The sequence below is a fragment of the Monopterus albus genome, unplaced genomic scaffold (assembly GCF_001952655.1).
Source record: "Monopterus albus unplaced genomic scaffold, M_albus_1.0 scaffold18.1, whole genome shotgun sequence".
Taxonomy (NCBI): domain Eukaryota; kingdom Metazoa; phylum Chordata; class Actinopteri; order Synbranchiformes; family Synbranchidae; genus Monopterus; species Monopterus albus.
In genome coordinates this window covers 6,416,335-6,434,548 of record NW_018127898.1, presented here as the reverse complement: position 1 = coordinate 6,434,548, position 18,214 = coordinate 6,416,335, and the positions used below count along the sequence as shown (strand labels likewise).

The 18,214-nt window shown below is 43.0% G+C and overlaps 1 protein-coding gene across 7 annotated transcripts; it reads left to right on the top strand.

Annotated features, from left to right (window-relative positions):
• Positions 1-3,992: 3,992 nt before the first annotated feature.
• gata2a (GATA binding protein 2a) lies at positions 3,993-18,005 on the top strand. 7 transcript variants are annotated; one of them, XM_020593301.1, is made up of 6 exons: positions 3,993-4,010; positions 8,905-9,322; positions 10,075-10,650; positions 13,171-13,328; positions 15,393-15,518; positions 16,869-18,005. In XM_020593301.1, exons 2-6 carry the CDS (start codon positions 9,094-9,096, stop codon positions 17,166-17,168), a joined length of 1,389 nt encoding a protein of 462 aa, XP_020448957.1. In that variant the 5' UTR covers positions 3,993-4,010; positions 8,905-9,093; the 3' UTR covers positions 17,169-18,005. The 7 variants fall into 7 exon arrangements, with proteins under 7 accessions (XP_020448957.1, XP_020448956.1, XP_020448959.1 ...); XM_020593300.1 differs by lacking the exon at positions 3,993-4,010 and adding an exon at positions 4,649-4,894; XM_020593303.1 differs by lacking the exon at positions 3,993-4,010 and adding an exon at positions 8,564-8,655 and having other exon boundaries at positions 13,183-13,328.
• The last annotated feature ends 209 nt before the right edge of the window (positions 18,006-18,214 follow it).

Sequence of the window (18,214 nt, the reverse complement as noted above, 5' to 3'; positions counted from 1 at the left end):
GCATTCTTGTCTGGCATGGAGGAGGTGGAGAAGGAGGGAGTGCTGGAAAGACAAATGGCACAAGTGAAGACGAGCATCAAAGTCCACTGATGTATTCTTCTTGTGTGGATGTTTATACCGTGCACACTTCTGCCCAAAGCTTCAGTGCTCTGCCTGTATTTGTGCATATTGATGCCAACCTCCCTCTCTGTGGATTTGTATTGATGAGACAGTAATCCTCTTCCCTTGTCGACCTTGTGTGCAACTGTCCACAGCTCCCACTAAGAGCCACTGATCTCTGCCACATGGCGCTCCATCAAAGCATTGATGGTCATGCCTCTCAGGAAAAGTTTTGCCAAAACCCACACCTGCATGGCTCAAATATGTCCCACAGTATAAAGGATAAGCAGCGAATGAAAGTCTTTAGACTTTGTACCATCTTGGATCATATGAAGACAAGTGAAACAAAGCTGTCCTCTGTTAACAAGCACTCTTCTCTGTGAGCACACGTGCAGACACACATGTTTCCTACTTTCTTTATCAGAGCTGATTAGAGTGACAGGGGCACTTCCCATTGGCTGCGAGAGTGGCCCTTTTCTTCCCAGGGCAGCCAATTTCCTCTACTCCAGAGCTGATAGGAAACTTTGATTGTCCACTGAGCTCATAGGAGACAAAAAGATTTTTCCTCTTGCAATCCACATATCGCTTCATCGCGTCTACCTACAACCTCACTCCCTGCTGGCTCTCTCCTCACCCTCTCTACCGTCTCTCCCTCTTGAATTTTCTTGCCTTTATTCCACGAACCCATATTCACCTTCTGTTGTGGGCTGTAGATTGTGAGTCCATTAAACTGGCAGACACTGCTTTGATGGGCAGGAAGTTTCACTTTATGTGGTGACATCTGCATCCTGTGACACAATCCTAGCTGGTATACATGATCTACTGTCTTGGCTTACCACTGTCCTCTAATAGCATTCTTTTAATTTAATACTGTGAGGCACAGGCGGATGCTGCTTAAAGCATTTGCATACTGGTATGTACTTATGTTGGGGGTGAGGTAAACCGAAAGAGAGAGGGGAGGTCAGAATAAAAGGTGTCTGAGCATGTAGAGAGAGCCAACAGGAAACATCTCGCTCTCTCTCTCCACCTGATGCTGACCCTCCCTGAGAACACACTTCCTGTCATAGCTCCTCTAACTTCCTGTCCAATCACTGGGAATCCCAGCTGGCACATTCCAGCTGTGCACTAGACTCCCTCCCTCTCTGAGCTGCTGGAATATTACCGCTTCTTAATTGCTCAATCCTGTAGAGAATTTGATGCAAATATAGTGTATCTCGCATGCGCGCGCGCACGCACTCACACACACACTAATCTAGTAGTGTTACTACATCTACTTCTCGGCAGGGGTCGCTATATAACAGCACATTATCTCCTGCGTGGCTGGACTGCAGCTCTTTTCCACAGTGAAACTGTCAGCCTTCATCTTTCACCTCAGGAGGCTCTCATCTATATTACTGGTGTTTTAGTGTCGGGAGATGCGCAGTGCTAACAGTCTAATGGTATTAAATGAAATGGCACATGCATGTTTATGAATGTGCCTTTACGCGGAGGCCATATGGGCTGGAAAAAAGCAGATTTGGTGACTTTGTGTATGACCTTTTCAGAAAGAGAGCTAATCCCGAGCTATAATAGACTCAGGGACCGATATGGAAAACTGCTGCACCGTTATCTCGGTTGTCCAGGAAACCATCAGAGCACCGGGGCCGGTGGAGATGCCACGGTATTAAAAGGAGTGTGTGTGTGTGTTTGTGTGTTTGTGTGTATTGGAAAATGTTTCCTTTTTGTCATAAGTGTCACTCATAAATACTGCATTATATTTCATGCCTGATTATGGGCGTGAAGCCATTTTCCGCCCATGTTAAAGTCTAAGCTTTATTATTATACATTTTTTTCAGCATGCTGAAATTATTTGAACACATGGGAAAAGATCAGTCATGAGAACAGTGAATGAACGGTGGTGTGCTCGTTAAACGGAAGTCCCCTGATATTAATAATAAAGTTTAGCAAGCCTTCTATATCCTAAATTATAGCAGACTAACCAAATGCCACGGGAGTTAATTTGAATGTTTTAATTCTAATGGCCTACAGTGTGAGGCCCGTTTCTCTGGAGTGAAGTCCTGCAGGCCTTCTGAGCAGACCAAACGAAATCAGAAATAAGTAACGATGCATGTTAAGCGGCTTATCCTGTTGTGAAACTGAGGATGATGCTATCACGTTCAGTGTGTTTATTAGGAGGGAATCATTTTCACGTGTACAATTATAGTTGGAAATTGAGCTCATCACGTTATCTGCATTTTAGGCTGTTATCTAGAGATAGTCTCAGATATTAGAATCACACAAACGGGTTTATCTTGGATTGTCTTATTTTGGAAAAACTAAAAATGATATCATTTCCAAAAGGTAGCCTAAATTTAAAATTCATCAGCAGATGGAACTAATCAGACAGATAGGCATCGTATCACCGTTATAGAGGCTATGTCTAATATATATTGTACTGATATGTAAAGTGTGTGTACCAATGGTGTGGCCAATGAACTCCCTCCATATAGAGCCTATATTGGCTGTAACCTTGCATCGCGGAAAAAATGTGTAAATATTTCTCATTCCCTGCGCCTATCTGTCTCTATCAACCTGCGGGATCCCTCCCCACAAATGATGCATTAGATGCATTGAATGTATTTGTTGTGCAAGTTTGAAAAGGAGGCGATAATCTGGAAGTGAGAGATAAGGAACACCAATTTATTCAGCAGCACTTTGGACCCCGCTTCCAGCCTCGGTCGGTGCTGACACCCCAAGCAGTTTGCTGATAACGATTGGGCCATTTATTATCTTCACAGAGAACAAAGATTGCGTGGTGCCGATGAAATATTACCCCTGGTAATAATCAGAAAGAGAAGGGCCTGGGTATCTAATGCAGTGTGCAAATAATATCGTCCCTGACGAAAACAGTACGCGTGGGCGCACAGAGCCTCGTGCAGAACAGGCAGAAAATTGATTAATAAAACAAGTGCAGCCACACACAAATACAGCATTAAGATATAGTGCTGTCTTTTATTTGCTGATAGAGATAATCGCTCCATTTTAACAACAAAAATAATAATAACAACAATAATAATTATAAAGGGCAAAGTAATTATTCCCTGACAATGTCTAAAACAAAATAACACTTCTAATAATTTATTTATTTATGTGACCATCTGCTTTTAACCTGATTAATAGCTCTGGTGAATTGTTGTCAGGTCTGAAAGAAGGATCACAGAGACCACATTCTCATAATACTCAACTAATTAAATTCTAATTAACTGCAAATTTTAAAAGGCATGAGTGTTTTGTGTTTGCACAGGATAATATCGTCTTCATGTTTTACCTAAAAATGAACTTAGGCTGTAGACAAATTGGGAATAACCAAAGAGGAATACATTTCGTTTACAGGTCAGACAATAACAACAAGCTTTAAAAAAAAAAAAAAACGCTTTAAAATCAAAACTCTTCTACTTGTAAGTTGTTTGAGTCGAAATATTTTTAGTCCATCATATGTTTCTAGGTTATTCGTTACGCGCATTCAATCAAATTAGCCTGTATATTCGTGGACGTCCATTTTGAGCCATCGATTATCGATTATTTGGAGCGCTCTGGTGATTGTAAACACAGAAGCAAATGTTATTAATTCAGCCAGACTCCACGTTTCTTTCACCTTTTCTTTCTCTTCTTTTTGTGAGCGCGGGCACTCTAGGGAGCACGAGCCCCGAGTCGCAGAAGTCCTCGCGCCACTTGCACCTGCCTGACTCCAGCGCCACGCACGAGCCCAGGTCGCGTGCAGGAGATTTTAGCGGCTTTGCATGTTTTACAAAGTTGTTGTTACTGTGTGGGATATAAAGCACAAGAAAGGAGGGAGGGGGCCGTGATTTTCTTCTTCGACACATTTGGGACAGGGGGAGGAGCAGGGCTCAGTGTCAAGAAGCAAAATCTCGGTAAGTCAATTAGATCCGAGTCTGTCAGTCTTTTTCAAAATGTAATGACAAACAAAAAGAAACGCACAAAAAGGCAATAAGAACATTCTCTATTAATAAAGGTAACTTCACAGGCATATATCATACACGCAAAGGACTAGAGAAATAGTAGCCTGGCTGCGAATGTGGCATTTACCCAACTATCCAAGTTCAAATGGAACCTTTTCTGTTGGCTACAAGCTGACAGATTACTCTCAGAATGTTCATATTATCTTGCACCTGCAAATGGAGACCTCACCTGGTCCGTAATGACCCAGAAAGCCCTTAACAAAATGCAATAATGTAGCTTTTTAATACTGTTTGTAAAAGTGAAAGATGTGCACTAAAATTCTCCTAAAGTGCCACCACCATATATGCAATTCTGCATTAAATAATAACAAAAGATGCTTTTTTCAGATGCATTTAGTGGACCTTGATTTTAAAAAAGGGTCAAGTTCAACTCCACTGACCACCTCATGGGAACAGGCATTGCTGCCAGTTTAAAAGGGACCCGGAAGACAGGCTGGTGGCTGACGTGCCATTACGTTGCTCTTTGCAGTCTCTCATACGGCCACAGAAGTTTTTTTTGCTCATATTCAGAGGTTTGGATGCAGCGAGAGGAGGGAGACGATGAGCGCAAACACCGCTCTCTACCGGGCGATGGCACAGAGAGCAGCGACTGTACAGGCCACCGCTTGTTTCAGGTTGTCACGGCAGCATCTTTAAAAAAGCAGGGCTCCTCTCGGACACTCTTCAGCATCGCTCGTTTATTTCGCGCCGTTATTTTGGAGAGAAGCACCAAAGCTACAGAGAATCAGAAGGAGCCACTTTCTCCGGCTCGACTCAGGAAGCGCAGCCACTAACAGGTCAGTCAGTTACTGACATTTTTAATTCTTATTCTGGAAATGTTTTGGCGTTTAAAATGTGAAATAATGGTCCAAAGCACGTATTGAAAAGATCTATATTGTTATCGATCGTTTTTAACAGTATTGTAGCAAAATCATTTGGTTATTTTTCTTTACATTACTCGAGCTACGTTTCTATAATGATTTAAAAAGTATGTTTAGACCGTGGCTTTGCTATACGAGTCTGTTTACCTTCACACCGTGGCACAGTGTCGCTATCCATACATTAACTGTGCACTGTAACATAAGATACTATTAGGCAATACTCTGATTATATTCAAAGGTAGAAGAGGCTACAGTCCATTTTACTTTAAGGCTACTAGGTGTTATAGTGTGATCTTATTTTTCTAAATGAAAGAATAAAATTAGTCCAGAGTTAATACTAATACTATTAATAATATCGCGCTAATCAGATGTAGGCTACAGCAGCCTGTTTCTAATATTTTCAGTATTCACGCTGTCACGTAAACACAGGCTTTTACCAATAATCAGTTTCAACATTAGCCACTTTTGCTGCCATGGGCCTAGTGCCTCTGCTCCTGGAATAAACCCACGATCACAACAGGGATTAGAGTATCATCATCCTGATATTAGTGACGATAAAAGTATTCAATTGTCACGCTTTAAAATGCACAATGGTTCGAGCAGCCCGCTTTCATCAGCAACAGAAAGAGCAATGACACCACTACAATGCTTGAGCAGAGACATGGGGTCTTCACTGGCACACACCTTTTTACACCGACCTCTCTTTCTTGCCTGTGCTGTTTGTCTGCAATGAGAGTGAGAGTGTGTATGGACTCAAATAACATGAATGTGGAGTGTGTGTGACCAAATATGTGTCTGTTATACAGCTGTCTGTGAGCTTGTTATTTTTAATGAATGGATGACTGAATTAGTGAATGAATAAACAGATTTTTAACACTGTTGCTGTATTTCTGATGTTATGGTACCACACACAACTTCTCCATAAATGTTTGCACTGGTATAGGCCCAGTTAGGGGTTTAGGCTGAACCTAAAACTGATATTCTGCTCCATATGTCTTTTGCTAAGTACCTGTGTTTTATTCTGCCCTCTTCTGAAATGTTATTATTCTGAGCTCAAACTGCTTAAATAGGAGTGAGTGCTGCTCTCATAGCAACATCCAGGCCCCTCTCACAGCCGTTATACGGTCTCGCGTCTGGGTGCTTGTGTCTGTAAAGCTCCCCCCCACTCCAGTGCCCTGGCTCGATCTAATTAGCCCTGAGTAAAGGGGACAACAATGCTTCAGCTGGTTTGTGTCATTCTCTTCTCTCTGGGCTCTGCTTATCTTCACAAGCCCCACTGTGGCTCTTTACACCCCCCAGGCACACATGCAGACTTGGGCACACACACTTGCACAGTCATACACCTATGCTCTTCACTCTGGATAATGATGGATGACTGTGCCCAATGGGAACAAACAGGTAGATAAAGCCAATCCCATTTAATAACTGCATGGATCGGGATGATAATCTTGTTGTTCATTAGCCACTGTGGCTGCACAGTGATACAGTTGTTGCACACAGGAAGTGTTTTCGGGGGGATAGTGTTATCCAGTCTAGGATAGCATCCCTGGGTGAAACAATACTTCTGTGTCCTTCACAGTGACAGAGGGAAAGCAAAAGCCCCCTGATCATCCCCACTAACCCTCCGTCACCTCTTTTGTTCCTGCACAGATACAAATGGGAATAATGAAGGTATAATTTACAGAGAGCTAAATCGTGCTGAGTAACCCATTTGACAAATGTGCAAACAACAATGCAGCAGCAGCTACAGCCGGAGTCTGACCCACTCTCCAAGGCCCAGTGGTTTACACAGTCAGGACACAACACGGGCACACATGCTGAGCACTGCAGGCTATGGTGGCATGTTACAGTGCTCAGAGAAAATAAATGTCCTCTCACTGATCAACAGCGTTTCACTGGTTGTCAAGCCAAAACAGGGGGAGTTGTTGTTGCAGGTTCAAACATGTGTGACAGCAAATACTCTGCAACACAAAATCGCATCCTTTTATTAACGTGTGTATATGATTGAGTTATTGTTGCATTATAATAGAATATTTATGACAGGAAGTGTTGAGGGAGGCCTGTTCTCACTTCACCTGTGATGCTCCTGTGCGCTGGAATGCCAGTTATTCAGATAGCAGGCCCTCTGCTGCCCCACAAGCTCTAATTTGTTGGTTTTAGGGGTTGACAAGCTCAAAGGGCTGAGCTCATCAACTCACTGCCTCTGGCAACATGCCAGTGATTTAATGACCGATGGCTGACACGCACATGTTTACTCTGCAGGTAGCTATAACATCATACCAGGGCACGACCGTCTCCCTAATGGCCCGCATTGTGGATAACGTGTCACCACAGTTATGAGGAGTCTTTTACCTGCAGGATTTCTCCAGGTATCAAAAGCCCGGCACCCCCCTCCCCAACGCTTCAGTGACGTCAAGTCATGGCGTCCCCGTGGTGGCCAGTCGAGGCTCTGACCAATTATTTCTTGTCATACATGCACGCACATGCACATGCCTGCGCCTATATCTACATGGAGTCAGGCGGGATTTGCGCACAAGGACTAATCATTTTATCCTACAGATACGTCTTCAATCATTACGAAATAGAATAGAATAGAATAGAATAGAATAGAACAGAATAGAATAGTTGCTAGCTTGATTTGGCCTGAAAGCAGTTGAACATAATAGCCTGATGTATTTCTTAATCCACACTAGTAAAAATAACTCTTATAGTTATTCTCACAGAATAATGGCTACTGACCGTAGTAAAATTAAACCAGTGCGTCTGTATTAAGAGTTTTGATTTCTGCTTTAAGTTTTAGGCTACCGAGTTTGGAATTAGTTGAGATACTTTGAAGATCATGAAACAGGCGAGGCCCTGGTGCCATCAAGTGAGAACGAGGCGCCATTGGTATGCAAACCGTTTTGATTGCGCTGTCCTGCAGACAAAACGCTGTTTTCACAAGAGGAATGTCCTGCTACTAATTAAGGACAATTAGGTCCTCCAAACAATGGGGCTAATTTCGGGGTCATAAATCGACTCCTCCTGTCCTGGTTTTAGAAGTGCTGAAAACGCTGTTTATTTACATAACAGCACTATGCGAAAAACAACACTTACAATTATTGCTCGTAAAGTAAAGCTCAATCAGCAGCTTCAATTGTGAAAAGAAAAAACATTGCAACGAGGTGCGAAATTTAAACATCATTCCAAAGACACAGCAATTCTATTTTTGCTCTGAACACTATGTTCCAAGTGAGCTCATATGGAGGTGAGGGCGATTTTAAAATCATCATAAGCTTAATATTGTGCAAACTGAATTCCCCTCCATGTTAAATGTCTGTCTTTAGGCTTGTAACTGCAGCTAAAAAAAAAAAAAATAACAGATCAGGAGCCGACTGCTCATTCAGTCCCAGCTTCATGGGAGTGAAAGACCGCCGAGATAATACACTGCTGATTGATAAGTCTTTCCGTTTTTCGAAATTGAAAGAGGCAGAGTAGGGATGCAGGGAGCCAATTGTATCAGGGCCGACAGTGATTGGCTCTGACCGAGGCCCCGCCCCCTGTGGCTTGATATGGGAATTTACTGGCGCCAGCTGCTACAGTCTGCGCCACATCTCATTAATGAGCATAAGCACCGCACGGAGCAGGGGGTTTACATATCCAAGCTGCCCACCGTCAGCTGATCGAAACTGCAACAGGTACCAAGAGGAAGCATACCTTTCTTTTTCTTTACTCAGAGACGGAATGCACAGTTTCCATATTGAGACAACCGTGCGCTACTTTGTTTACCATCTCTAATCACAAGGGCACTAAAACGTGCAAAGTTTATTTCATGCAACTGCTACTGTTAATTTGAATATAAAGGATGTTTCTTCTTTGCATGGAAGGAGAGGTGGAGCAGCCACGGTGTTTGTGAATTAATATTTTGTTCTTGTCTCATTATACAGGTATCCCGGAGGAGGAAGGAGGAGACCGGGTTATCTAAGGATTCTATTTATGAAGTAAATAAATACAGCCAAGACTTCCATTGCTCGGGAACTATATTTTAAGGAGGATTTAATTTCTACTTGGAGGTAAACAGAACTAGCCCAACACACAGAGACGCATTCGGAGAAGAGGAGAGAGCCAGCTCAGAAATGGAGGTCGCAGCGGCCGATCAGTCTCGGTGGATGGCGCACCATCACGCTGTGCTGAACGGCCAGCACCCGGACTCTCACCACCACAGTCTGAGCCACAACTACATAGAACCAATGGCGCCTTTACTGCCCCAGGACGAAGTTGACATGTTTCTGAACCACTTGGACTCTCAAGGGAACCCGTACTACACCAACTCACGGGCAAGGGTCACCTACAGCCAAGCACACGGTGAGATGCGCTCAAGTTTAAAGTGACACTGAGTTGTTATTATACAATGAGAAATTTGGAACATGCTTGAAAAATTAAGACATTTTATTAACGCATTGTGAAAGTCTTTATAGAATTCATCAGTGACCAAACAGACCAGTATGGTGTGTGCGTGTGGCTGTGGAGTAGCTCTGTTTATTTAGTAGCATAGAGAAACTTTAAGCTTAAGAATGAATTTGGGCTTAAAAAGGCCTTCTTAACACTTCTGGGCCGATTCGACAACATAAAAGGAGTTTCTAGCAAATGACAGCGAGAGGAACGGGAAGTATGTCATTTAACCCCTCTCTGTTGGGGCAGGGGTTTCTGGAAGGAGAGAGGGAGAGGCACTTCCCGGACATAAAATAAAAACCGCAAATTTACTAATAACAATCTTTAGTCCCCCAGCTGCAGCCGATGAAAAAGATACGGCCACGAAAAGGAGCAGTGTGCTTATTTGCAGCCAGTAGGCCTTTAAAATATCTACCTTATAGGTGAGAGTAGCGGGGATACTGTCATTTAATGATAAATATTGTGGCTGTGGGAAAAATCCGTTCTTTTAAATTGACTATCACTATTTTATCCACTTCTGGAGCTAAATGTCGGACTTGAGTAATTCTGACCATTTATCAGGTAACATCTCTCTGTTCTGCTTTACAAATTCATGGCAAGGCTGGTGCGTTGAAGAGGCTTTTAAAAAGTATCGGCGTAATTAAATGGTTTCTTTTGGATTTCAGCTCGCCTCACTGGGAACCAGGTTTGTCGACCACACCTCATCCATAGCCCCGGCATTCCCTGGTTAGATCCGGGGAAAGCGGCTCTGTCCGCTGCCCACCACCACAACGCATGGGCAGTCAGCCACTTCACCAAACCTGGCTTGCACCCCACCGGCTCCGGCTACTCGTGCAGCAGCAGCACCGGCACGGCTCCGGTGTCGTCGCTCACTCCGGCGTCCCACTCCAGCCCGCACCTCTACAGTTTCCCCCCTACCCCTCCGAAAGACGTGTCTCCGGACCCCGGACCTACATCTCCGACCTCCACCTCGACCAGGATGGACGAGAAAGAGTCGATCAAGTACCAGGTGCCGCTGACGGACAGCATGAAAATGGAGAGCTGTAGTCCGCTCCGCAGCGGCCTGGCCTCTATGAACAGCCAGGCCGCGGCCACGCATCATCCCATCCCGACATACCCGGCATATCCTCTGCCTACACCCCACGAGTACAGCGGCAGCCTCTTCCACCCCGGCAGTCTACTCGGCGGGTCCTCCTCCAGCTTTACGCCTAAATGCAAAAGCAAAGCCAGGTCGAGCTCAGGTGAGTCTCACTTGTGTTTGATTGTCTCTCATATGTCAGATGAAACTGATAGAGCCTGATTAAATGGTTATGGTTTGTTCAGCTGAGCGGTGAAGCGTACAGCCAAACATCAGTAGTCTACTTGGCACCACGTAGGCGACTAACATTGCCATATCCTGTCATTGTCAAACATTTCGTTTATATAAATGTGTGAGCATCGCCGCATTGGGATTTACGCAAACGTGTGTTCTAAAATGTAGCCTGTTTATTTTTTAAGCGTCAACTTTGTCTTGCACTTATCTTACAGTACGACTTGTTGCTCTAGTGGGTCACTTAAAGGGTTATCATTTCCATATCGGACACTTCTCTGAAAGCCTGTCCTGACAAGTCTTGTCTGTGTGCCATGGCACTGCTCGCCACTTGTACCTCCATCCACTTACACGAGTTCACTTTGGAGAGGAACACGTGAAACTCCAGCTACAGGCTACCGTGAGCATGGAGCAGAGGGGTGGCTTGACAGAAAAAAACGAGGTATTAGCTACAACAAATTAATTATTTAAAGTTTTATTATTACATTATGTTATGTTTATTTGGTTTAGTCAAAAATAAACGCAATAGAATTTGAAGAATCTTTTCCACATGTTAAGGAGACTTAGGCTGTAATCTAACTTATGTCTATGTTCAGACAGTCAAATGGTTTCTTCGTGTTACAGGCTTGTTTTCTTTTTAATGTGGCCTTTATTGCACTTAAAAATGAAGGAGGCACGACGCCCTGGCTCCTGCCATATCCTGTATACCTCCAAGTGAACAAATCACGACCTCCACCCCCCACCTTTCTCCCCAGCACTAACAAAGCACAGGCGACAGAGCCCTGCTGTTTGTGTTTTTAAGCATGGCCTTGGCCCAGTCCGCTCACACCAAGTGGAGGCAACCGAGTCCACAGTAGATCTGCTTCCAGCGTGTGTAATGACACTGTCACTGGGAGAACTGTGCATGCTCGGAGTACTTCTGATTAAAAATGCACATAATTGGTTTTCCCTTTACAAAGTTTTTCAAAGCCATTGAAATAGTTTACAATAAAACAGACTATTTTCTGACTGTCTGGAGCAGCACCTGATTCAATATACTGCATGTGCTGGGAGTATTACGTAGACTTTATGCGTGACATTAATGTGCAGACGTTTGAAAAACAGCCCAGCCTGGTAATGGGCCTGTAATTTCCCTGCATTGTTCCAGCTGTTGTACAAAGTATTAATGGACAAAAGGTAACAGCAGACATTGTAGACAGTGAACAAGTTGCTCCAAATGTAGTTGTGTAATTATCAGTAGTGTCTTATTGTTCCCATGCATTTTAACACACCTGAAAGCTCACGGCCTGATAATCTGAGGGAATGTGAGCTGAGAAATGTTACACTGTGACATTTAAAAGAAGTTGGCCAGACTGGGCCTGAATCAGTAACACAAACATATCAGCTACGGCATTAAAAAGCCTCTTATCTATCAAAGTACATGTCCAGTGCCAGTAATGGTGATTGATTGTTGTACAAAATGCCACAATGACATTTCAGCTGTCAGCACATATACCTTACAGTAGTGTAGCTTCCTGTTGAATTAGCCACAGACCAGAACCCTTCTTCTCCTCCTCTCTACCGTACCTTTACACATGAAAGTTTCATCTTCCTATTTTTTCTTATTTCAACACTATACATTGCATAAGACAAAATACATTAGTCATTGCTGATGAATAGTTAAAGTATTACAGTATAGGCCCCTCTTTAATGTGGTTGAGGGACTTGTGAAATGCTTAAGAGGAAGAGAAGGGAGGTACAAAAAGCACAGATGCATTTCAAAAGGAACCTAGCTTTTTGCTCAGGTCAGATTCCATTGTAGAGCAAGGGTGGGACTTTGGGTGTCGCTGGCATTATCACAGGAATAATGAGAGGATGCTCTAGGGAGAGAGGAATGCTTGAATTAAATGGCCAAGTCGGTTTTGCAACAGGTCATTTGAAGTCAGGCAAACCTGTAAAGGAGAGAAGTGCATGTGGGAATAACTAAAAAAACCTGTTTCTGATCCAGTCACTGCTGAAGACTAATACAAACCTCATCAATATAATGTCTATAACATCATTTAACTGAAACCAACACCTCAACATTGTCTGGCACGTTTAACACCAGCACCAGACACTTGTGTTTCCTCTCATGTGTGCCCACTGAGCCAGTGAATAATGTAGTCCTAATTTGATGGTGTGTCTCATTCTTCTCGTTGGACACCTCTGGACGTGTTCTGGCTGTCTCTGGCCTATTCCGTTCTGGATCACTTTACACAGAGGTGTCTGTGTCCAGGAAAGCCGTGCACACCTGGTTCACTTGCATGCTGATATGGACACAGCCACAGTCCCAGATCTGGACTTCGTATTGCAGGGCCGTCTAGGTCCACTCAGTGCTGTGAAGTTGCCCGATTGGCCTGGGCAGCTGTTCTTTGTTGCTTCAGTCAGAAGGTGAATTTTTTAATTATATAAAGTTTCTTCTTGTGTCCTCTTGAACTATATGCAGAGGGTCGTGAATGTGTAAACTGTGGTGCCACCTCCACCCCTCTGTGGCGACGGGATGGTACCGGCCACTACCTGTGCAACGCCTGCGGACTGTACCACAAGATGAACGGCCAGAACCGACCACTTATCAAGCCCAAACGTAGACTGGTGAGTTCTTACTCCATCGCTTTAAGCTAAGAGAGGGCACCCAAATATGAGTACAAAGCAGTTGCTGGCTGCACAATTCCAGGAAAGTTATATTTTCCCTATGATCTTCCTGGAATTGTTTGTCTCTCTCACCCCTGATGATCCACCTTCATGGCCTGTTACAATACAGCTACTATTGCCATTGTTCCTGCTATCATTATTGCTGGTACTTCTGATACTCTTACTGATACCAGTGCCCATGTTGCTTTAGTTAACACCATGCTTGAGTAAATGAAAAGCATAGCATTCGTGTTGACACACCACTGCTCCAGAGCTGACATTAACAATAATGACTCTAACTATAGTAACATTAACTATACTGAAGTTCAGTATACTTTTATATGCCATAATACATTTATTTTATAGCTTCAAATCAATTCATAAATACATGTATTTAAAATATTTTTTAAAAATCTTTTTCCTCTAAAACAGGAGCAAATATATATAAAAAATAGCCTTTCATTATTATTATTATTTTTCAGGAGTTATATTGATTCCTGGATCTTTTATTGCTCATCAGAAATATTTGTTTGTAAATGTTTGTGTTGAAATAGTTTCTTTGTCAACACACAAGTCCAGGCATTTCAAAAAAAAATTCAGAAATAGCCACAGGTTTACAAGTTTAAAATAAATTAAAACTATCCTTTCTATCAGTGGCTCAGTTGCTCAGTAACAACACAGTAAATAATAACAATGACAAATAAATAAATAATAAAAAGTTGCTTTCCCCTTTTGACCTTTTGACTTTAGTAAAATGGGTGTGGAGCTTTTCAATTACCCAGGCTAATTAGTAGCCCGGGTCGAACGGCTTGCATTCATTTGATTTGCAAATAAACTGGCCGCTATCAGTACAGGCCTAAAGAAAGATTTTGAACACTAGAGCTTTCTTTTTTACTATTATTATATTTGATTCGAGTTGTTCCCTGGCTTGACCGCCAGCACGCCGTTCCTCTTCGTGAAACGTCCATTACATTTTCCACTGGGTCGACCCATATGGTTGTAGGTTTTGCATTTTAAGCTCAAGTGTTTTTCAGAGTTGTGTTCAAAGGGGCATCCAGTTGTTTCCTATCCGGATATCTGCCCGGCCCAGATAAGGAAGTCAGGCTCCCGGCTGTTTCCGCCCTCAACCAGCGCGCTGCATTCTCTATGGCCACACTGACATGTACTGTAAAGAGATTATCACAACAGTGGAGGAGCCGCTTATGTGTGAAATAGACGGAGCGTGAGGGGCGGGCATTGGAAAATAAATGGATTTATGTCCTTCTCTTGTTTGTCATTCTCTGCGCTACAGCGGCCTTTGCTTTAAAATATGGGTTACATATTTCAGGTTATTTCCTAAAAATGACCAGATTTTTTTTTTTTTTTTGCCTGTTGTTGCTCTTCGGATCGATAGCAAGTTTCCACCTGAAATTAATTAAAAAGAAAAAGCTGGATGCTGCTCGCGAAGCAAAGGGCCGCAGGGCGCTTGCATGTAAAGCTAATGTTTCTCATTATGTGTGAAGAATTGATCCGCAATGGGCGCAGGAGCACATCGCCAGGCAGGACACCGACTTGTAGGCCAGCTTCCCCCTGATCACGGTTTACATAAGGCCTGCACTATAACCTGTTAATACCAGTGTGTTTATTTTTCATTCATTAAATACAGTAACTGTGGGTTGGGGCGACAAAACAGGGCATTCTTTAGAAAACACGCCACTATCTTAATACACAACATTTGCTCATAATAATGGCGAAGTGAAGTGATTTTTCCAGTCAGTGGCTCTTTGGCTGCTTTTTTGGATTATGGTTCTGCTGAAACTTTACGATAACCCAGCTGCCGACGTTTAATTTAAAAACTTTATGTCCCCCCTTCGTTGCATGCAATGTCACTACTGCTGATGCTTTGATTACAAAAATTGAATGATAACCTTTCAATAGATTTCTAACTAACCGTTAATATCTACTGTTTCGTGCAGCTTCGAGTCCGCGCTGACCTCTGCAACATGTGAATCTTTATTCATGACGTGTTCTCTCTGCCTCCTCCAGTCCGCAGCCAGACGTGCAGGCACCTGCTGTGCAAACTGCCAGACCACCACCACCACCCTATGGAGGCGCAACGGGAACGGAGACCCGGTGTGTAACGCCTGCGGCCTTTACTTTAAACTGCACAATGTAAGTAGCCTGGTTTAAAAAAAAAACAAAAACACACAACTCCCCTGTTGAGCAGAACCCACCAGTCGCCCTTTTCCTTTTTTAATCCATCGTTGTTTCAATGGGGGGCGTTACTCCCGGGAGAGGCTGCAGGGTGGGACTGCCATTCAGTGTAACGGCGTCAGTTACACTGATGACAATTTGTCTGAGGCTGCTCTTTTCAGCTCCAGCCTGGTCTTCGTCCCCATGTATTCATATTGACCACGACGGTTGTGTTTGGCTTTAAATTAGACAAAAGCTACAAAACGCCCCGGACTCACGTTATAATGGCACTATGTATGCAAAACAGCTGCTCGTTATTTATAGCATTTTTTCATGCTGCTGTAACTCATTAAAGAAATAATACATTTAAATCCTAGCAATGCACTGTGTCACATATTCCTGGTGACATATTAAACTATATTGTAAAACATTTACATCTGATTCACCTTATAAATGCAGGTTCTCCTGCTGCCTGGACAACATGAGTAAACTCAGCTTAGTTCAGTCTTGTTTTGAGTTCTGAAAATGTTAAACTTAGCTCAGCTAATTTAGCTGACCTGGAGAACACAAGATGACTAAGCATGTTAAGTTGATTCAATTGTTCAGCCGCACAGAAAGACTTTTTAAAGATATTTATCTTCCTTTTACATTTCTCAATTTAAAGACTAGTTCTTCATTTGACATGAACAAGCTGCAGCTATTGGAGGCACAAGTCAACATGCAAGGCTGCACCCATCAGCTTTGTTACACTCAGTGTGTAGGGTAGTGACTGAGTGTAGGGTAGTGACTGAATTCAGTACTAAGTATCATTGTTTGCATAATTCTCATTATTATGAAAGGAAACAACCATGGCCTGTTTCAATACACATTACAAACCAAAGAAAGTTTTCACCATGAATGAGCTCTTCAAAATATAAAAACTTTCTGGGGGAATTTTAATTCTCCAGCAAGGCATGCTGGGAATTTGGCCAGTTTTGTTTTTTTTTTTTAACTTGATTTAATGACAGCAGTTCATTGATTCACTTTATTTCAAGTCAAAACATCTCAAGAGAGAACAACTCATGTTTATAAGTTCTAAAGCGGTCTGAAAATTAAAACTAGAATTTCTATGGTGAATTAACTTGAAATAAACAAAACTTGCATATTTACATTAAGCTAATGAGAAAAACTTAGTTGATTGCTCTAAATTCCTGTATCATGTTTTACAATGTATAAGCTGGGAAACGCGCTGGAACTAACAGTGAAACCTTAACTTATGAAGTGTAGTATTCACACTGTCAGAGTAGCTTTTGTCTGACTTGGCTTGAGCTAATGTGCTGCTCTCCACAGGTCAACAGACCCCTGACCATGAAGAAAGAAGGCATCCAGACACGCAACCGCAAGATGTCCAGTAAGTCCAAGAGGAACAAGAGAGCAGGGGACGGCTTTGACGAGTTAGCCAAGTGCATGCAAGACAAGGCCTCTCCCTTTGGCGGTGCACCCGGCCTCACCAGCCACATGACCCACATGGGGCACCTGCCCCCCTTCAGCCACTCGGGACACATGCTGCCTACTCCCACGCCCATTCACCCTTCATTTGCTCACCCCCACCACTCCAATCGCTCGCCAGTCTGGGCTGAGCCACACTGAGGTCACTCCAGACCAAGAACTGCTCTGCCTGCAGGAGCCACCACATCGCCATTAACACTAAATTACCTCCACATCATGTCGAAAATGGAGCAGACTTCTTGCATCATGTACAGTGGCTGGATGGGGAGGGACTTTCAGTTGGAGTTAATGACTGAAGGTCGTGTTATGCCTGCCCTCACTGATGGGGTGCTGTAGAAAGCAAGACTTCAGCGGGGTCTGTGAGGAGCTAATGTAACAAGGGGTTTGTTAGTCCCTGGGCTTGCAGGAATGGACTGAATGGAGACGCTTGTCATTATTTTTGCTTATTTTTACTAAGTCACTTTGGTACCCACCTCTCTTTGACCCTGTTACAAGAATCTCATGAGAGGTCTTTAAAAGAACCGCTGTTTTCACCTCACGACCAACTCGTTACATGCTGATAAATGTGCCCCCCTGTTCATCCCTAGGCTGTCCTACACAACTGCTGTGGACAGGCAGAAAGAAAGACCGGCTGAGAGCTACAGCACCTGTACACCTCTGTTACACACCAGTCACGCCCAGACTACAGTGCCCCCCAGGCAGTGCTCTCCTCACATGCTGGAGGAGACCACCACACACCACCACAACGCTCACCTGTTTTTAATAATGAACTTTTATGGAAAAAGACGTAGCAAATAGAGTGTTTATAAATGATTAATTGCTATTATTGTTGTTATATTTGATGTTATAATTATTGCTACCATAATTTATTTTCATTCTCTGAGCTTTCGTCAAAGACACATGGAAACTGTCATGATTTTAATTTCATGGTTATTACGTAAAGAAAAACACTGACCTGTCTTAGATAAAAAAAAAGTCCCTGAGCTGTACATTTTTATCATTTTTTTCATCTCACAAAAGTAAAGAAAATAAAGTTTAATACTGAAGTTAAATCTGTCACTGCCTCTTCAGTTCAGTCTGTCTCTGTCATTCTTATATACATACACAAAGATACAGCATTAGACAAAACGGTTTGTTTAATCATGAGTGCTTGATTATTGAAGTCATAATTGATATCAGATGTATTA